This window comes from Uranotaenia lowii, chromosome 2 (assembly GCF_029784155.1).
Source record: "Uranotaenia lowii strain MFRU-FL chromosome 2, ASM2978415v1, whole genome shotgun sequence".
Taxonomy (NCBI): domain Eukaryota; kingdom Metazoa; phylum Arthropoda; class Insecta; order Diptera; family Culicidae; genus Uranotaenia; species Uranotaenia lowii.
In genome coordinates this window covers 219,045,725-219,061,845 of record NC_073692.1, presented here as the reverse complement: position 1 = coordinate 219,061,845, position 16,121 = coordinate 219,045,725, and the positions used below count along the sequence as shown (strand labels likewise).

The window sequence follows — 16,121 nt, the reverse complement described above, 5'->3', positions numbered from 1 at the left end:
ATTAACAATGTGGTTTGAAATTCGAGCAACTCAAAATCAACTAATGCATTCGTTGATACTTACTTTAAGAAAGCGCATTTCTGCTAACATTTGAAGCAAAATATAAGTGAACTTACTTACTTACTTAATGATTCCGAGCCGATCCTCCGGTGCATAGGGCCTTGGTAAAAGACCTCCACTGTTGACGATCCGGAGCCAGCGTCTTCACCTGGTCCCAGTCAAGATTCTCGTCGACGGTTCGGATTTCAGCGGCTAGGCTTCGCCGCCACGAGTCTGCCTATTCTGCGATTTCCTTCTGGATTCCAATCTAGCGCCTCGCTGCAAATCTCGTTTTCATCTTTCCTCAGCGTGTGCCCAATCCATCTCCACTTACGTTCCCGAATCTCGATTTCTAGCGCCCTTTGATGACACCGGCGATGTAGTTCCTCATTCGAGATCCAGTTGCCAGGCCACCAAGCGCGGATGATATTCCGCAGACAGTGGTTTACAAATACTTGCAGTTTTCGCGTCGTTACCGCATACATATGTGCACCAAGTTTCGCACCCGTACAGCAATACGGATTTGACGTTTGAGTTGAAGATTCGGATTTTCGTTCGTAGAGAGATCTGGCGTGACCGCCAGATGTTTCGGAGACTCGTAAACGCAAATCGGGCCTTTCTGATCCGGGTTTCGATGTCTTTCTTGGTACCACCATCAGGCATTATCTGGCTCCCAAGACACTGGAAGCACTCCACTTTCTCAACTTGTTGCCCAGCTACCTTCTTGTAGGCGGGGCACCTAGGGTTGCCAGCAGCGTGGCCTCCAGCGCAGACAGGGCATTTAGCAGGCTTCTTGCAGTTAGCCGACTTGTGGCCGGTTTCGCTGCAGCGCCAGCATATGCCGCTTCTGTCCGGCCCAATGCAGTCGAACGATTTGTGATCGTTCTCCAAGCACTTGAAGCACATGTCCGGTTGCTGGGGGATGGATGTCTGACAGATCGACCATCCCACCTTTAGCCGCCCACACCTAAGTGCGGCATTTGCTGCTGCAACCGGAAGCTTGACCAGCCCAATCTGCATAACCGACATCTGGTCCGAGCAGATTTTGCACTGCCCAACCAGTGCCACCCGCAGTTCTTCTTCGGTCGTGACTTCATCCAGGTTTTTGACCCGGATGGTCACCTCCTTACAGAGGGCGCGAACCTCAGCCTTGTCACCAGAGTCGCTGGAGTTTCCGCACTACTCTTTAGCTCTAGGATCATCTCGCCGGTGCGTGTCCGACGGATTCTCAGAACTTTTTCGCCGAGATCGGCGAGGTCTTTATTAGTACGCATCTGTCGCAAAACATCCGCGTACGTGCCCTCAGGTGCCTTGACGACAATCGCCTCTCCCCTCTCTCTAACGCGACGTTTGCGTCGTTGGGGTTGGGGTTTGGCTTTTTTCGTCTCCGCACCTTTGGGCCTCCCCCTTTCGCGCGATACCGTTTGCCATCCGGTATTTGCGCTCGTCGGCTCCCCAGCGTTCTCTGCAGGGCCTCCCGCCCGCTTTTCGTAGCTTGGTAAACGAAACGGATCTTGCCAGTTTAGGTGTCGTAGAGCGTACCGCAAGAAACGCCGCTGAATAGCCTCGATTCTTTCAGCTCCATTCTGGTAGAACGGGCACCAAACAGCTGAAGCGTACTCGAGAATAGAACGAACTATGCAACAATAGAGACTTTTCAGGCAATATACGTCTTTGAAATCTTTGGCCATACGAAACAAGAATCCAAGGCTTCGAGACGCTTTGTCAACAACATAGTTCGTATGAGTCTTGAACTCCAGCCGTCGGTCAAGAATAACGCCCAGATCGTTGATATGGTCCACGCGGATGATGGTTTGGTCTCCGAGGATGTACTCTGCATGAAGAGGATGTCGCTTACGGGTAAACGATATTACCGAGCATTTACTGCGGTTCAAGGGCAAGCAATTGATATCGCACCAGTGAGCAAAAGCGGTGAATTGCTGTTGAAGGAAGTTAATGTCGTCTTGGCCGTTTATGGTGTGAAAAAGTTTCAGGTCATCGGCATATGCGAGCTTTGTGCCACCGAGGAGCGAGAGTACATCATTAAAATAGATCACGAAAATGATCAGTCCCAAATGACTGCCTTGAGACACTCCTGAAGAGGCAACGAACTGCCTAGAAAAGAATTCACCAGTACGAACGGATAACTTTCGTCCCATTAAGTAACTCCGGAACCAATCCAGTAGAGAACCACAGAAGCCTAAACGTTCGAGCTTTGCGATTGCAATATCGTGGTTCACCTTATCGAACGCAGCAGAGAGATCTGTGTAAATGGCGTCTGTTTGAGTTCTCTTGGCAAAGCTGTCCTGCACGAACGATGTAAAACTCAGTAGGTTTGTAGTTGTGGATCGTTTAGGCATGAACCCGTGCTGATCGTTGGAGAAGTGATGCTTGCAAAATGAGAAAATTGGATCCAAAACAACCAGTTCAAACAGTTTGGCGATCGCGCATAAAGCGGAGATTCCGCGGTAGTTGCTCACATCTCTCTTATCTCCCTTTTTGTGGACAGGAAACATGTGAGCTTCTTTCCACAATGATGGAAAGATTCCGCAGTCCAGCGATGATTGAAAGATGTGCCTTATAGGTGTCAGCAGAGATGGCATAAAACGCTTCAAAAAAGTAGCTGGTATACCGTCCGGGCCCGTAGAAGATGAATTTTTTAGCTTAGCTGTCGCTTTTAGGATGGCTGCATCGTCGACCAGAATACCATTCAAAGATGACCCTAGCGGTGATATATTTCCGACAGCCCTGGCCAGTTGCTCCATGGAAATTTCCCCAGTGATGAAGATTCCAGAAAATTTGTCGGCAAAAAGTTCACAAATTTCTGGATCAGAATTCGCTGTGTCGCTGTCAAGGAACATGTGAGACGGAAGTTCTGGTTCGTTCCGTTGATTTTTAACGTGTTTCCAAAAAGATTTCGGACTGGTCTTAAAATTCCTTTGTAACCGGTTTAGATAATTTAAGTAGCTACGCTTACTGACTTTTTTATAAGCAGAGGATTTGTGCTTGTTGTAGTTTCGGAGTGCACGTTTCTTGGCCGTCTTCAGTCGCCGCAGTTCTTTAGTGACCCAGGTGTCGTGACGGGTTTTACGTCCAGAGCTCATTCCAGTGTCCTCTATATCTGCGACGTCTTTACTCGGCTAAAATGTCCAAAAAACTGGAGACCCAACGTGTTTTACTAAATCCTCGTTTCTCTCTCTCTAGGAATAAAACTATCTCTACAAACTCTACAGAGAGAGAAAGGAATCTCTGACTCTCATTGGTTTGACAGGAGTAAAACGAATTCTTTTTTTTTAATAGGTGCACGGTAAACAAAAGATATTTATATTTGTATGATAACTTACCGCTTTTATTAAATAATTATTTCTGAGATTTGTGCTGCAATCGGTTAGTTTTATTGTTATAATTTCGCTATAGATACTATACACTACACCAGGGAGCCCGTAGATTTGTAGCCAACCTACGTTTCAGAACATGGCGATTGTAAAAACCCTGCATCTCGCCTCAAGAGGCTACTTCCGGTCAACCGATGGGTCACTTGCTGGTGCGCCCGGGACGTCGCTTGCTTGCTTGCTGCGTCTGGCGTTTCACGCGTGCTGTGGGAGACCCGTTGGTGTGAGTGAATGTGTGTGACGTTTGACGAGGGGGGTCGTCGAATGTCCTGTTGACGTGCATTGACGGCTGAATGCACTGATGCAAATCTAACCCTTACATTCCCCCTCTACTTTATAGAAAAACGAGGAAAAAAAATCATAAACTGGATGATAATGGAAAAGCTATCGCAAAATGTTTCCATTATATCCGTACAAGCCCTGTCCATATTCAATCTTTCTTTGGTCTCTCATTTATTTTACTAAAGGTAGCATACAAAAGTCGAGATTACTCTTGGGGAAATTATGCAAAAGGTGGTTCACATGTTCAAAATAAGACGATTTCACTGACGTGCCAATTACTTCTAGTCAATTCGAACAAGTACCTAGAGCGGAGAACACAAAACGAAGCGTAAACTTAACTCAAACTATTATATATCAATAAGTACGCCCGGGAGACACGCCTAGAATGGAATGTTCGTTTTTTTTTTTTTTTGCTGCCAATTTTGGACTTATAGTTTCGAATTGAATGTCGATTTGATTAATATTAATCAAACCCTTGTTCTGTTTTCTGCCAATAGCAATCATTTTTATCTGCCATTGAGCAAAGCTAATGTAACCTTCCGTAACGCTTCCTTTTTCTGACACCTTCAAGTATCTGTCACACACTGGCCTGGTGCGTTATGCAATATACATCCAAAACAAAACAAAAAGTTCTTCCTGAAATATTTTCCTTAGAATCAACCAACACACTACCTTCCCGATCCTTCGGATTCCGTAAGGGCCATTCCACAAGCTCTTGTACTACGTATGTAACGAATTATATCCAATTGTCTAAACGAGAGGGTTTCACATGCGCTGCTATATTTATCGACCTCAGTAACGCATTCAATGCAGTCCAATCATTGACACTGGAAGAAACTATGATCAATAAAAATATTCCTGGTGACATTATACGATGGATATCATCGTTTCTAAGAAACAGAAAAGTGACCATCTTGAGTGGAGGTGAAGCTATCAGTCGCACAATTAGCAATGGACTACCCCAAGGAGACGTCCTTTCACCAACCCTGTTCAATGTGTATACTGCTGAACTCCACGAGATAAATGTGGGGGGAGTCATACTCGTACAGTATGCGGATGACTTCGTCATCATCGTTAAAGGAAAAACGCTCATGGAACTGGAAATCAAATCTAATATGTTTCTTCGAGATTTTCAAATGAACGCTGTCAGATTAAACCTTAAAATCAATCCAGATAAAACTAAATTGATGCTACTCAAGGCGACCAATGAGAAACTGAATATTTCCATCGGAGGTACCCAAATAGAGAACGTCAATTCGTATCAATATCTAGGCATCCAGTTAGACAAACTTGGAAGATACAGAGGACACTTACGAAACTTAGAACTGCGCTTGAAGGAACGTCTGGATATGCTTAAAGTAATCTCCCAAATAAAATACGGAGGTCACCCAGAAACAATGAAATTGCTGTTCAGGGCACTGGTAAGGAGTCTAGTCGACTACGGAAGCATTACGCATGCAAATGCAGCAAAATCTAATCGAAGCAGAATAGATGTAGTTATGAATCAATGTTGGCGCAAAATTACAGGTTGTACAAGAACAACTCCCAAAAATACCCTCTGTGCTTTGGCTGGAGAATTCCCACTCAACATCCGATCACAATACCTTGCATGCCGAGAGATAGCCAGATATGCGGCAAACGGATCGATAGTCATGAATCAACTAATTGCTCTTGATCCAACGACTTCAACAGACAATCTCACCTTCTGTGAAAAAACTTACCTTGAACACAGAGAAATTTTCAGTGCCATCGTTCCTATGGAGAAAATCGAAATAACTCACAACATCCTTTCGGCTCTCGACATCCAAACGTGTCTGGGAGATTTTAGGCCAACGAAAAAAGATACTGACCCTAGAATTCTCAAACAAATGGTAATCTGTCTGCAGCACAACAAGTACCAGCGTAGGAGGCCCATATACACAGATGCTTCGAAATCTTCTCACTCTTGCGGGATAGGAGTTTATTGCCCGACAACCAAACGCAAAATCAGCCTAAAACTTAGAAGGACGACTTGTATAATGACAGCCGAAATCTATGCTATATCTGTAGCATTGGAATTTATCGCTTCGGAACACATCATGTTAAGTGTCATCTACACGGACTCTTTGTCCGCCTGCATAATGTTGGAAAACGCAGCGCACAGAACCGAAAGAAACACGGTGCTACACAACATAATACATCTAATGTGTCGGTTTGGTGTAACTCTGCAATGGATTCCAAGTCATATATCCATACAAGGCAACGACATCGCGGATGAACTAGCAAAAGCGGGAACTTCTTCAGAACACTACCTGGAAAACAAAATATTTCTTAAAGACGCTTTCAACATTTTTGCGGAATATCAAAACTCAAACTGCAACCATTGGTATCAGGAATACGCGAAAGAAAAAGGAAAGCATTTCTTTGCAATTCAACCCCTTTTCCTAGAAACGCCTTGGTATAAGGGAAAACATTTGAAAAACAAGCAAGTCAGGACTTTGAACCGGATTATGGCAGGACACAACTACTCAAAATACTGGTTAGCAAAAATGAAAATTATTGACGATGCCCGCTGCGATACTTGCCAAGAAAATGAAACAGCTGAGCACATAATACTGTATTGTCCGAATTACTTGCAAATAAGGAAAAATTATACCTTCGAAAACAAATATGCCAGTCTGACCGAATTACTGCAAACAAACGATATAGAAGTTTTCAAGGAAGTCACAAACTTTCTCACTGAAATTAAAGCTGAAATTTGATATCTTCAATCAATTTAACACAAATCAACTGCTAACAAAGTTATGCTGGGCATATGATCTCGTTATCGGTCCCATATAAACGAGCTGCTGAAGTGCAGCCAGAATAAAGAAGAAGAAGAAGAAATATTTTCCTCCGGTGTCGCTTTGAGTAGTACTGCCAAATCCAAGACTGCATCACTCCTCTGGAACGCTTAAAAGTATTTATTTACTTTCAGGAAATTCTTCTTTTCTTTTTCTGGGATTTTCATCCTGTGCGGATGATTCATCCCTACACTACTTTCAGGAAAACGATTATGGAAAACAAAAAGAAGCCTTTTCAACAAGTGCTGAGTGCTGAGGGCACAAGAGTCATTCATCATGGGACCGGACCGTCATCAGAGCCGGATCAACGCTGTAATTTTGCACTTCTAACAACGATTACCCTCCTCTACGGTACAGACTTTATCTATATCTAAAACTTAATTCTAGCTCCTGTTAACACTCCCACCTCCTGATATTCTTCAGGGCTAGAACACTAGGTCTCCACTGGAAATCACTACGCTGCGGCATGCCACCGCCAACAGCCACGGACGACTATCCAACGATGCTGGAATAAACAAGGGCCTAGAAGGACACTGCCTGGACAACTGCATCTCATAACTCTTGCGTGAACGGAACATTGCGCAGTCAACAATCTGGGATCCGCCTAGCACACAGAAAGCTCCATCGCCCATTGAACGCTGATGTGTTGGAGTCGCTCTCTGTCGGCACCATCTGTTGGGTCTCACTCATATGTCAACAGCACCGAAGACGAACTTTTCGGCCACCATAAACCTGGATTAAAAAGTCGAGTGACCAGCGAATTCCGTCGCTGGTGTGTCATTTAAATCTGAAGGCCCTGGGCAGCTTACAAGGTACATGGGAAGGAGCAAAACCCAGCATACCCCTAGTGGATCCGAAATCCAATCGCACAGCTTCAAACAAGCGGCCGCTGTTGTTGCGCAAGGTGACCAGGCTGCACCGAACAATGCCGAAAATTCAATCCCGTCTTAAATCCTTCGAACTGTTGCACCTGAAACCGAGGCTGAAAGAGGATATTAGCGCGATGAGCTTTAATGTTCCATTAAAGTTCAGGAAATGGCTCTTGCAACAGATGGTCAATTCTCAGGATAAGGCTGCCCAAGATTATTTGACAACCGAAAAACACCACATTTCCTTTTTTCCAACAGCCATCCCACAGTAATTTAATCATCATTGAAAGGTTGAGCTACGGCATGTCTTCAGTTGAGCCCCAAGGTTTATGAGTAGGTGTTGGAACACGACTAGTATACCTTTCCAATAGGCACTTGAGCAAACACGCATTTCTTTTATCCGAAAGTCCACAATAGAAAGCTTGAACAAATGGCAGCTCAGAATTATTTACGAACTGATATTTGCGACAAGTGAAACACGACGAGGTAAATGCTTCCTATGACGTGAATAAGGACTTTTCTGTCTTCTATGATAAGGTGACTATGGAACTTTGCTATAGGAATCTTAATATCTTTAAGTTAACAGAATTGTATAGAATTCCACACAATCTTATCTCTCCTAACGAAAGCTTCATACCGATGAACTTATGATTCTTTCAGTCCAAACTATAATATTCAGAGTTTAACAAAATTAATAATAGGCGAAGCAAACTAGGGCTCTAATAATAATCGTTACGGTTTCGCAATACTTCGAAACCAGAAACTATCCAAAACAATGTTTTCACGGTGACGATAATAACAATAAGATTTGAAATCGTATATAAACAACGAGTTTCAATGTGAAATATAACGCGGATTGTTCTAGTGGTGTAGGCTTTGGCGGCGCACTGGCCTGGTTAGCTTCATAAACTACTGGCGTATTCGCCTACCTAGGATTGTTAGCGTACTCGTCTGATAAGGAATGCTGGCGAACTCGCCCGATTAGAACTACTGATGCACTCGCCTGGTAAGAACTACTGATGCACTCGCCTGATTAGGATTGCTGGCGTACTCGCCTAGAAAGGACTGCTGGCGTACTCGCCTGGTAAGGACTACTGGCGTACTCGCCTGGGAGGGACTACTGGCGTACTCGCCTGGGAAGGACTGCTGGCGTACTCGCCTAGGAGGGACTGCTGGCGTACTCGCCTGGTTATGGTTGCTGGCGTACTCGCCTGGGAAGGACTGCTGGCACACTCGCCTGGGAGGGATTGCTGGCATACTCGCCTCACGGTGTGCCAAAATACGTTATTAAAAATAAAAAATGACCACCAAAACGGCACTCGACATTCGAAAGATATAGTATTCAGGCATCTATCCTGAAAATTTGAAAATGTTTCATCGGGCTTTATAAAAATTAGAGCGATTTTAAATTTTAAGTCAATTTGCATTAGATTTCCAATGGGGTTTTTCGACCTCATGTTCTATGACCATGGATTTTTCTGACTACACATATTTTATGACAATCATCCAGTTCAATGACTTTATAGACAATTTCATGCCCGACAACTTTGTGGAAGACCGGAAAAAGATTTGAGTTGATCCTGAAAAGTTATTGGCAATTTTCTAAAACTTTATTAGACTGATTGAAATTTTTCCATGTTTCTTAAGTTTTTTTTCAATTCCACTTCACTAAAAAGCGAATTTCTTTCCAGGCGTAGTTTGAATCGTTTTTGAGTCCTCGATAAAGTTGTTTGGGATAGAATTTTCAGCACAAATGTGTATGTAATAGTAAATCTATTGGTAATAGTCATCATACGAGCTCACAGCTCTTTGAAATCAACTGCTCCTGTATCTGCCCAGAAGGTGTTCGAAATGAAAGTTGACAACAACTTAAGCGTGAGGACCTTAGTATTACACGAAAATTCCGTAAAATGGGTATACATTTTGAACCTAATCTTAAAGAAAAGTTAGGTTCATATAACCGGCAATAAAAGGATTTCTTCGAAATCAAGAAGTTGGGTGATATGGGAGGAAAAGAAAGCGTCAAAGAAGCACCTGTAGTATACTGCGTCGATGTAAAAGAAATTATTCAAAAGATTCGAGACTCGCGAAATATGACTGATGAAGAACTAATTTTTAAATTTGGAATGGACGGTGGAGGTGGTTCTTTTAAAATTACTTTGTCGGTGATTTCACTGGGACAGCAGTCCAAAGCTGGACGTTTCAAGGATGGCGGTGTTCGAAGGTATTTTAGAAATAGTTATGTACATTAGGCTTTTAGTCTAATAACGTCAAATTATTTAATCAACTATTAGGCTTTTGATTCTTGCTCTTGCCCCAAAACTGGAAGAAAAATATAAGAATATTGCTCCAATTTGGAACGCACTACAGTTGCAAGACATCGATGGATATGATGCAGGAGATTTAAAAGTCAGTTGAAGCAACGAATCCAGAGCTAGCAGAATTGTGGACTGCAAAGGCAGGAGTGAGGCATTTCCAACAAACGTTTGGTTTCACAGGGAAAGCTTGCCATAATCTAATGGATTCCTCAGATATGCTTGAAGGTAATTTTAAAGTGCAAGAACACTTAAAGGTATATAAAATAGATAAATAAAAAAAAACACTTAAAACTGTAAAAATACCGATATCGCAGGCACTGAAGCTGTTCCAGGAGATTTACAAGGCATGCTTTAAAGAAAACTTAGATTCCGAGTACACATCACTCATTGATGAGTTTTCTACAGTGTGGGAGAATCTTAAACTGTCAAACTCTTCCAAATTCCACATTCTACGATTCCATGTAAAGGATTTTTGCGAATACACCGGAAAATCGCTGGGTTTATTCGGAGAGCAAGCCACGGAGAGTGTTCGTCATGATTTTTCAGAAACGTGGGAACGATATCAAACCCCCGATACATCGAAGTTGTACTATGATCATCTCTTAAATGCTGTTAGTGACTATAACAGTGGTCATCTGTGTTGATTTTTAATTTCAAATAAAAAATATCGCTTATTTTCCCAAGAAGGCTTATTTAATCCAAGAAGGTAATCAAAAATGACAATTTTAAAGCCAATATTACGCTATTTACTTTGTTCGACTAAGCACATTTTAAGCACAAAAAAATGGTTGAAGACCCAAAAACGATTTAAACTACGCCTGGAAAGATATTCGCTTTCTAGTGAAGCGGAATTGAAAAAAAACTTAAGAAACTTGGAAAAATTTCAATCAGTCTAATAAAGTTTTAGAAAATTGCCAATAACTTTTCAGGATCAACTCCAATCTGATATAACCAGATTTAGCGTGTAAGCGCTTTCGGTAAATTGAACAACCCTATCGAAAAGAGATGAATATCATGAAGAGACATTCTCTGAGAGAAACCTGAAGCTTTGTATGAAATAAGAATAATACAGTCACTTCTATTCTGGCTATTAACCTGAACACCCGTGTTATCTTTTTAGTGTCACGAAAACCCCATTTTTACAGTTTATAAAAGTGGCGACTTGGATGAAATTTTATTTTTTCCAAGTGAATTTTATCACAAATCGTGTTTTTTTTTGACGAAGTAATTTCCTTTTTTCTAAAAAGTGAATTTTACGGTTTTTTATAAAGACGGTACGATTGGTGATTGCATTTCTCGACAAGTGGGTACGGCTTTGAAAGTGATTTTGTTGTAAATTGAATACGGATTCTTTCCATTTTAAGCCCGCTTGAAAGTGATTTCTTTTGAACAAAGACATTAACGATATAGAAGTTGATAAAATAGGCGAAAAACGAGGTGTCCATTGTGGAAACACGAGGTTTCGATTGTAGAAACGCCATTTGCTTTTTTTTTTGGTAAGCTCATCAAGTGCTTTGTTGAAGTGAGCTGGAACCGCCATTTTGCTTTGGCTAGCTATAACCGGAGAGGATTTTATCCAGCAGTTCTGCGGAGAAGTTTTTTTTTATGGCTGGAGCGCCTGGATCATATAACTAAATTTGGAAGCTCTAAGTGCGAAACACTCACGACCCGACTCATCTGAGTGCTTATTCCTCACATCTGACCCACATTGAGTGTTAGTGGTGAAATTCGGATAACGCTATAGGGTGAAGGCACCGGTACTGGGCGATGTTTGCTGACTGAGACGAAAAGGATTCAGGTTGAGCTGCTGAAAATTGTTTGGTGTTGAGCGGTTTAATTTTGCTTTTGTCCGTGGAGGCTAGTCAACTTTTTCGTCAGGTATGATTTTTTATTGAATTTATATTTTATTACAATTGACTTTTTTTGCGATATTTATTAATATATATTAAACATCATTTTAATTTAATTTTATTTTTTTTTCTTTTATTTTTTGTGTTCGTTCTTTTTTGTGTTTTTTTTTTGTTCTTCAATATTTTTAATTTTTTGTTAATTTATTTATTTATAATTTTATTTTTTTTATTGAATTTATTTATTTCTCTTAACGAAAGGCAATATTTTGTCTAGCGTTATGGCACTCTCAACGACAACCGAACCTTTTATTCCCGGATCTATTTCGTTTAGCCAATATGTGGAACAACTCGAATGGTTGTTCATTCATAATAATTACGCAGAGGCGAAGTATAAAACTTCTTTTCTCGCAGTTTGCGGAACAGAAGTTTATTCTAGAGTGAAGTCTCTTTTTCCGGGAAGAGATATTAAAGCTTTGACGTATAAAGAAATTATTGATGAATTACAAAAGTATTATGATAAAACAGACTCTGAGTTATTAGTTAGCAGTGAATTTTGGACAAGACGGCAAAGATCAGACGAAAAAGCGATCGATTTTATTCTTTCAATCAAGCAAGCGGCCGAAGATTGCAATTTCGGTGCGATGAAAGATCGTTTTATTCGTGACATGCTAGTAATTGGAGCTTATGATAAGCAACTGCAAAGTAGAATGTTTAGCGAGGAGAATTTAACTTCAAGTAAAGCCGAAAAGATGTTAATTAGTAATGAACAAACAATTGAAAAGATGCGTAAGTTGAATAATGATGAAAACAGATTGAGTGTAGTTGCGCGTTTGGGCCGACGAGAGGATAAATTTCAAATGAGAAGAAATTTTAGAAGTCGTAGCAGGAGTAATAGCAGAGATCGGGTTGTTCGTTTTGATACCAGGAATAGATACCACAGAAATAAACCTGTTTTTGAATGTTCCTTTTGTAATAAAAAAGGACATACCCGTGAATATTGCTATCGTCTTAACCGTCGTAGCCCAAGATCGTATCAATCATATGAAAATCAACATTCAAACTCATCAGCTGTTAAGTATATTGATTCATCTGATCCGCAACCGTCAACTTCAGGATTATTCAAACGTCTCAAAATTGATCTGAGTTCAAGTTCGGATAGTGATGAGGCGTCTTGTCTTATGATATCTTCGATTAATAAGATTAATAGACCTTGCTACCCGCATACTAAAAAACTATATCTAAAACAGTCCATACAATTAATCTACGGTTTCAGAAATAGTGATTGTTTTTGTAAACGCAGATGTTCTATCAAACTTTACTTCGACAACGATGAAAACGAAACATTTACGTTCATGTGAAAATGTGATGGTATCTGGAAAGGTGATAGAATGGTATGTACGATTTCTTGCAATTTTTCTTTAACCGTGAAAATGATCTTAAACCTTTACACATACCGTCCATTCTTTCTGTCATACGCACGTCAAAAACGATCGAAACGCCGGTCAAAGATGCCAGATGGTTTTGCACGTTAATCAGTACAAAAACAAATACAATCTAGGTTGTTATTATAATTAATATTTATTACAAACCCTTTAACAATTGTCATTCGGGTCAAATAAATACAATGTAGGTGATTAAACAAAACGAAAATTAGCATACATTTATGTTTTTTTTAGTTTCTTCTGATCACTGATATAGGATTATTTCTTGAATCAAATGAAACATATAGACAGAAAATAAACATTACAAATTAACAACAAAAATAAACCTAAACAAAAATTTAAAATATATTGTTTGATCGTGCGAGGTTCATCTTTTCGCTAGAACGAACTTCATAGATTCCCTTGGGGCCCGAGGAAAACCACCCTATGTTCCAGTGAGAGATGTCCTGGCTGTGATAGATTTGAACTACATGTTCGAAATATACCTTTTCCTAAAAACTATTGATCTTCGTCTATAATCCTTTTTATGTTCATTTTTCCCTATCTATCTTCTTTTTTCTTCAAAAAGTGAACTAGATATAAGCAACAATTGTAATCAAACAAAACGAGTTTGGCTCCTTAAAGCCTAAAAGTATGAGCCGTTTCAAATAAAGAACTTACAAAAAAAATTAAAATCCTATTCGATCAAAAATTACTTAAGTATTAAAATTTATGTCGGAGATTTTGTTTAAAAAAAAAGTGCAAATCATAAATCATCAGAATATTTGGCACCTCTGCCGAAAACTGTCTAATGAATGTGAAAAAAAGAAAAACAACACTGCGCGCCGGGTAAAAGTTTTCGCTGTTAAGTTTTCAACTTCGGAGAATTCACGAAAATTCGGGATTAAAAGTGGTAAGTTATCTTCAAAAATATCAATTTTCTTCTGTTATTAGCAATAAATTCATTTTTTTCTTTATAGCAACTCGCAAATATGGCCTCAAACAGCAGATTCCTTTGGGCCCGTGGCTCGTGGAAAAGGACCACCAACAACTCACAAAATTATTCGGCTGCCGTTGGAACTGGACAGAAAAAACATCTGCAGCTGAAACCTGAACCTACAAGCGCGGAATCCAAGTTCCCCAGCCGTGGGAACCTCCCACTATAGTGAGCTATGTGCGGCCAGTGAAAATTTTGGCTCTATTAATCATCCTCGTAGGATGCTAATTTCAAATGAAATACGAACTCGGTGCCTCGGTGAATTCAAATAATATAAAAATAATGAAAAGAAATGGTGTTTTTATTTATTCGAATCCTAAAACTCCTCCAAACACATTTGTCCATGTGTGCGTGATTTATTCATGCACGGTTCCGAATACCGTTTTTATAACGTTGGAAAACGTTTTGTTAAATTCTTTCAAACAATTGCTATAAATGTTTATATACAAGAGAACTTTAAAGAAAACTATAGCAATAATGGTTCGATGCACAAAAAACGTTTCTACAAGCGGATTTTATACATTATCTCAACTGTTCGTAGAACTGTTCCTCCATACAAGTGTTTTAACAGTTTTTAACAATTACATAACCTAACGACATATTAAAAATAAAGTGAATTCAGAATGTACGATTAGGCCAATGTATTTCAAGGTTTGAATAATCGTTTGCTAAACGTTTTTTTACGCTTTATTAAATCGTCGTTTGATTATTTGAGAAATCGTTTGGCTACAATCCTCATTTATGCGGGTACATCGAAGCTTTGGTTGATAAACATCTTTTAACAATGGAAATAGACTGTGGTTCGGCCGAGAGTGTAATTTCGGAAAATATTTTCTATAAAATTTTTAAGAATCATGAGTTAACACCCTGCCATATGCGTCTAGTAGTTATTGATGGGAAGAAACTTAATGTTTTGGGGAAGCTGAATGTTTACGTGGAGCTGAACGGGATTAATCAACACGTTGACCTGGTGGTGTTAAGATGCTGTAATGATTTTGTGCCTTTGATGGGTCGAACATGGCTGGAGAAACCTTTTTGCCAAATCATCTGCACCGAGGTTGAACGTCAATTCGATAAAAGAGGAGAAAATTGTGCAGGAAATAATAAGTAAGTTTCCTAGGGTATTCGATAAGGACATGTCCAAGCCTATCGTGGGTTTTAAAGGCGATTTGGTTTTGAAAGATACGACTCCTATTTTCAAAAAAGCGTATGAAGTTCCCTTACGATTGCGTAACAAAGTTTTGGATCATCTACAGGAACTAGAAAAAGATAATATAATTACTCCGGTTGAGGTTAGTGAATGGGCTTCACCAGTTGTGGTTGTTATAAAGAAAGACCAGGAAATAAGGCTAGTGATAGATTGTAAAGTGTCTATAAACAAAGTTATTGTACCGAATACTTACCCGTTACCCCTAGCTCAGGACATTTTTGCAAAACTTGCCGGATCAAAAATATTTTGTTCACTGGATTTGGCAGGAGCATATACTCAATTGGAGCTTTCTCAAAAATCAAGAAAGTTTATGATTATAAATACTATAAAGGGACTGTACTCATACAACAGATTGCCTCAAGGAGCAGCATCTTCAGCTTCGATTTTTCAAAAGGTGATGGATCAAATCTTGCTAGGATTGGATTTTGTATGTTGTTATTTGGATGACCTATTAATTTCGGGTAAAAACTTAGAAGACTGCAAAAGCAAACTTTTTTTGGTCTTAGAGAGACTTTCTAAGGCAAATATAAAAGTTAGTAAAAAGAAATGCAAGTTTTTTGTAAAACAGTTACCATATCTTGGACATATTCTAACAGATAAAGGATTACTACCTTGTCCTGAAAAGGTTAAAACTATTCGGGAAGCAAAATCTCCTAGCAATGTCTCTGAACTGAAAGCTTTTCTAGGTCTTCTAACATTTTATTCTAAATTTATACCAAACTTATCTTCAAAATTACACCGATTATATACTTTACTAAAAAAAGATACTCCATATAAATGGGATGGTGATTGTGAAACAGTTTTCCAATTTTGTAAACAATTATTGTTAAAGCCGAGTTTATTGGAATATTTTGATCCTGCTAAACCAATTGTTGTTGTTACGGATGCCTGTACATATGGTCTTGGAGGTGTAATATCTCA

General features: G+C 39.9%; 1 protein-coding gene across 1 annotated transcript; it reads left to right on the top strand.

Moving 5' to 3' along the window:
- The first annotated feature begins 4,552 nt into the window (after window positions 1-4,552).
- LOC129742338 (uncharacterized) lies at window positions 4,553-7,085 on the top strand. The gene is made up of 2 exons (XM_055734230.1): window positions 4,553-6,886; window positions 6,959-7,085. Exon 1 carries the CDS (start codon window positions 4,553-4,555, stop codon window positions 6,452-6,454), a length of 1,902 nt encoding a protein of 633 aa, XP_055590205.1. The 3' UTR covers window positions 6,455-6,886; window positions 6,959-7,085.
- Window positions 7,086-16,121: the final 9,036 nt, after the last annotated feature.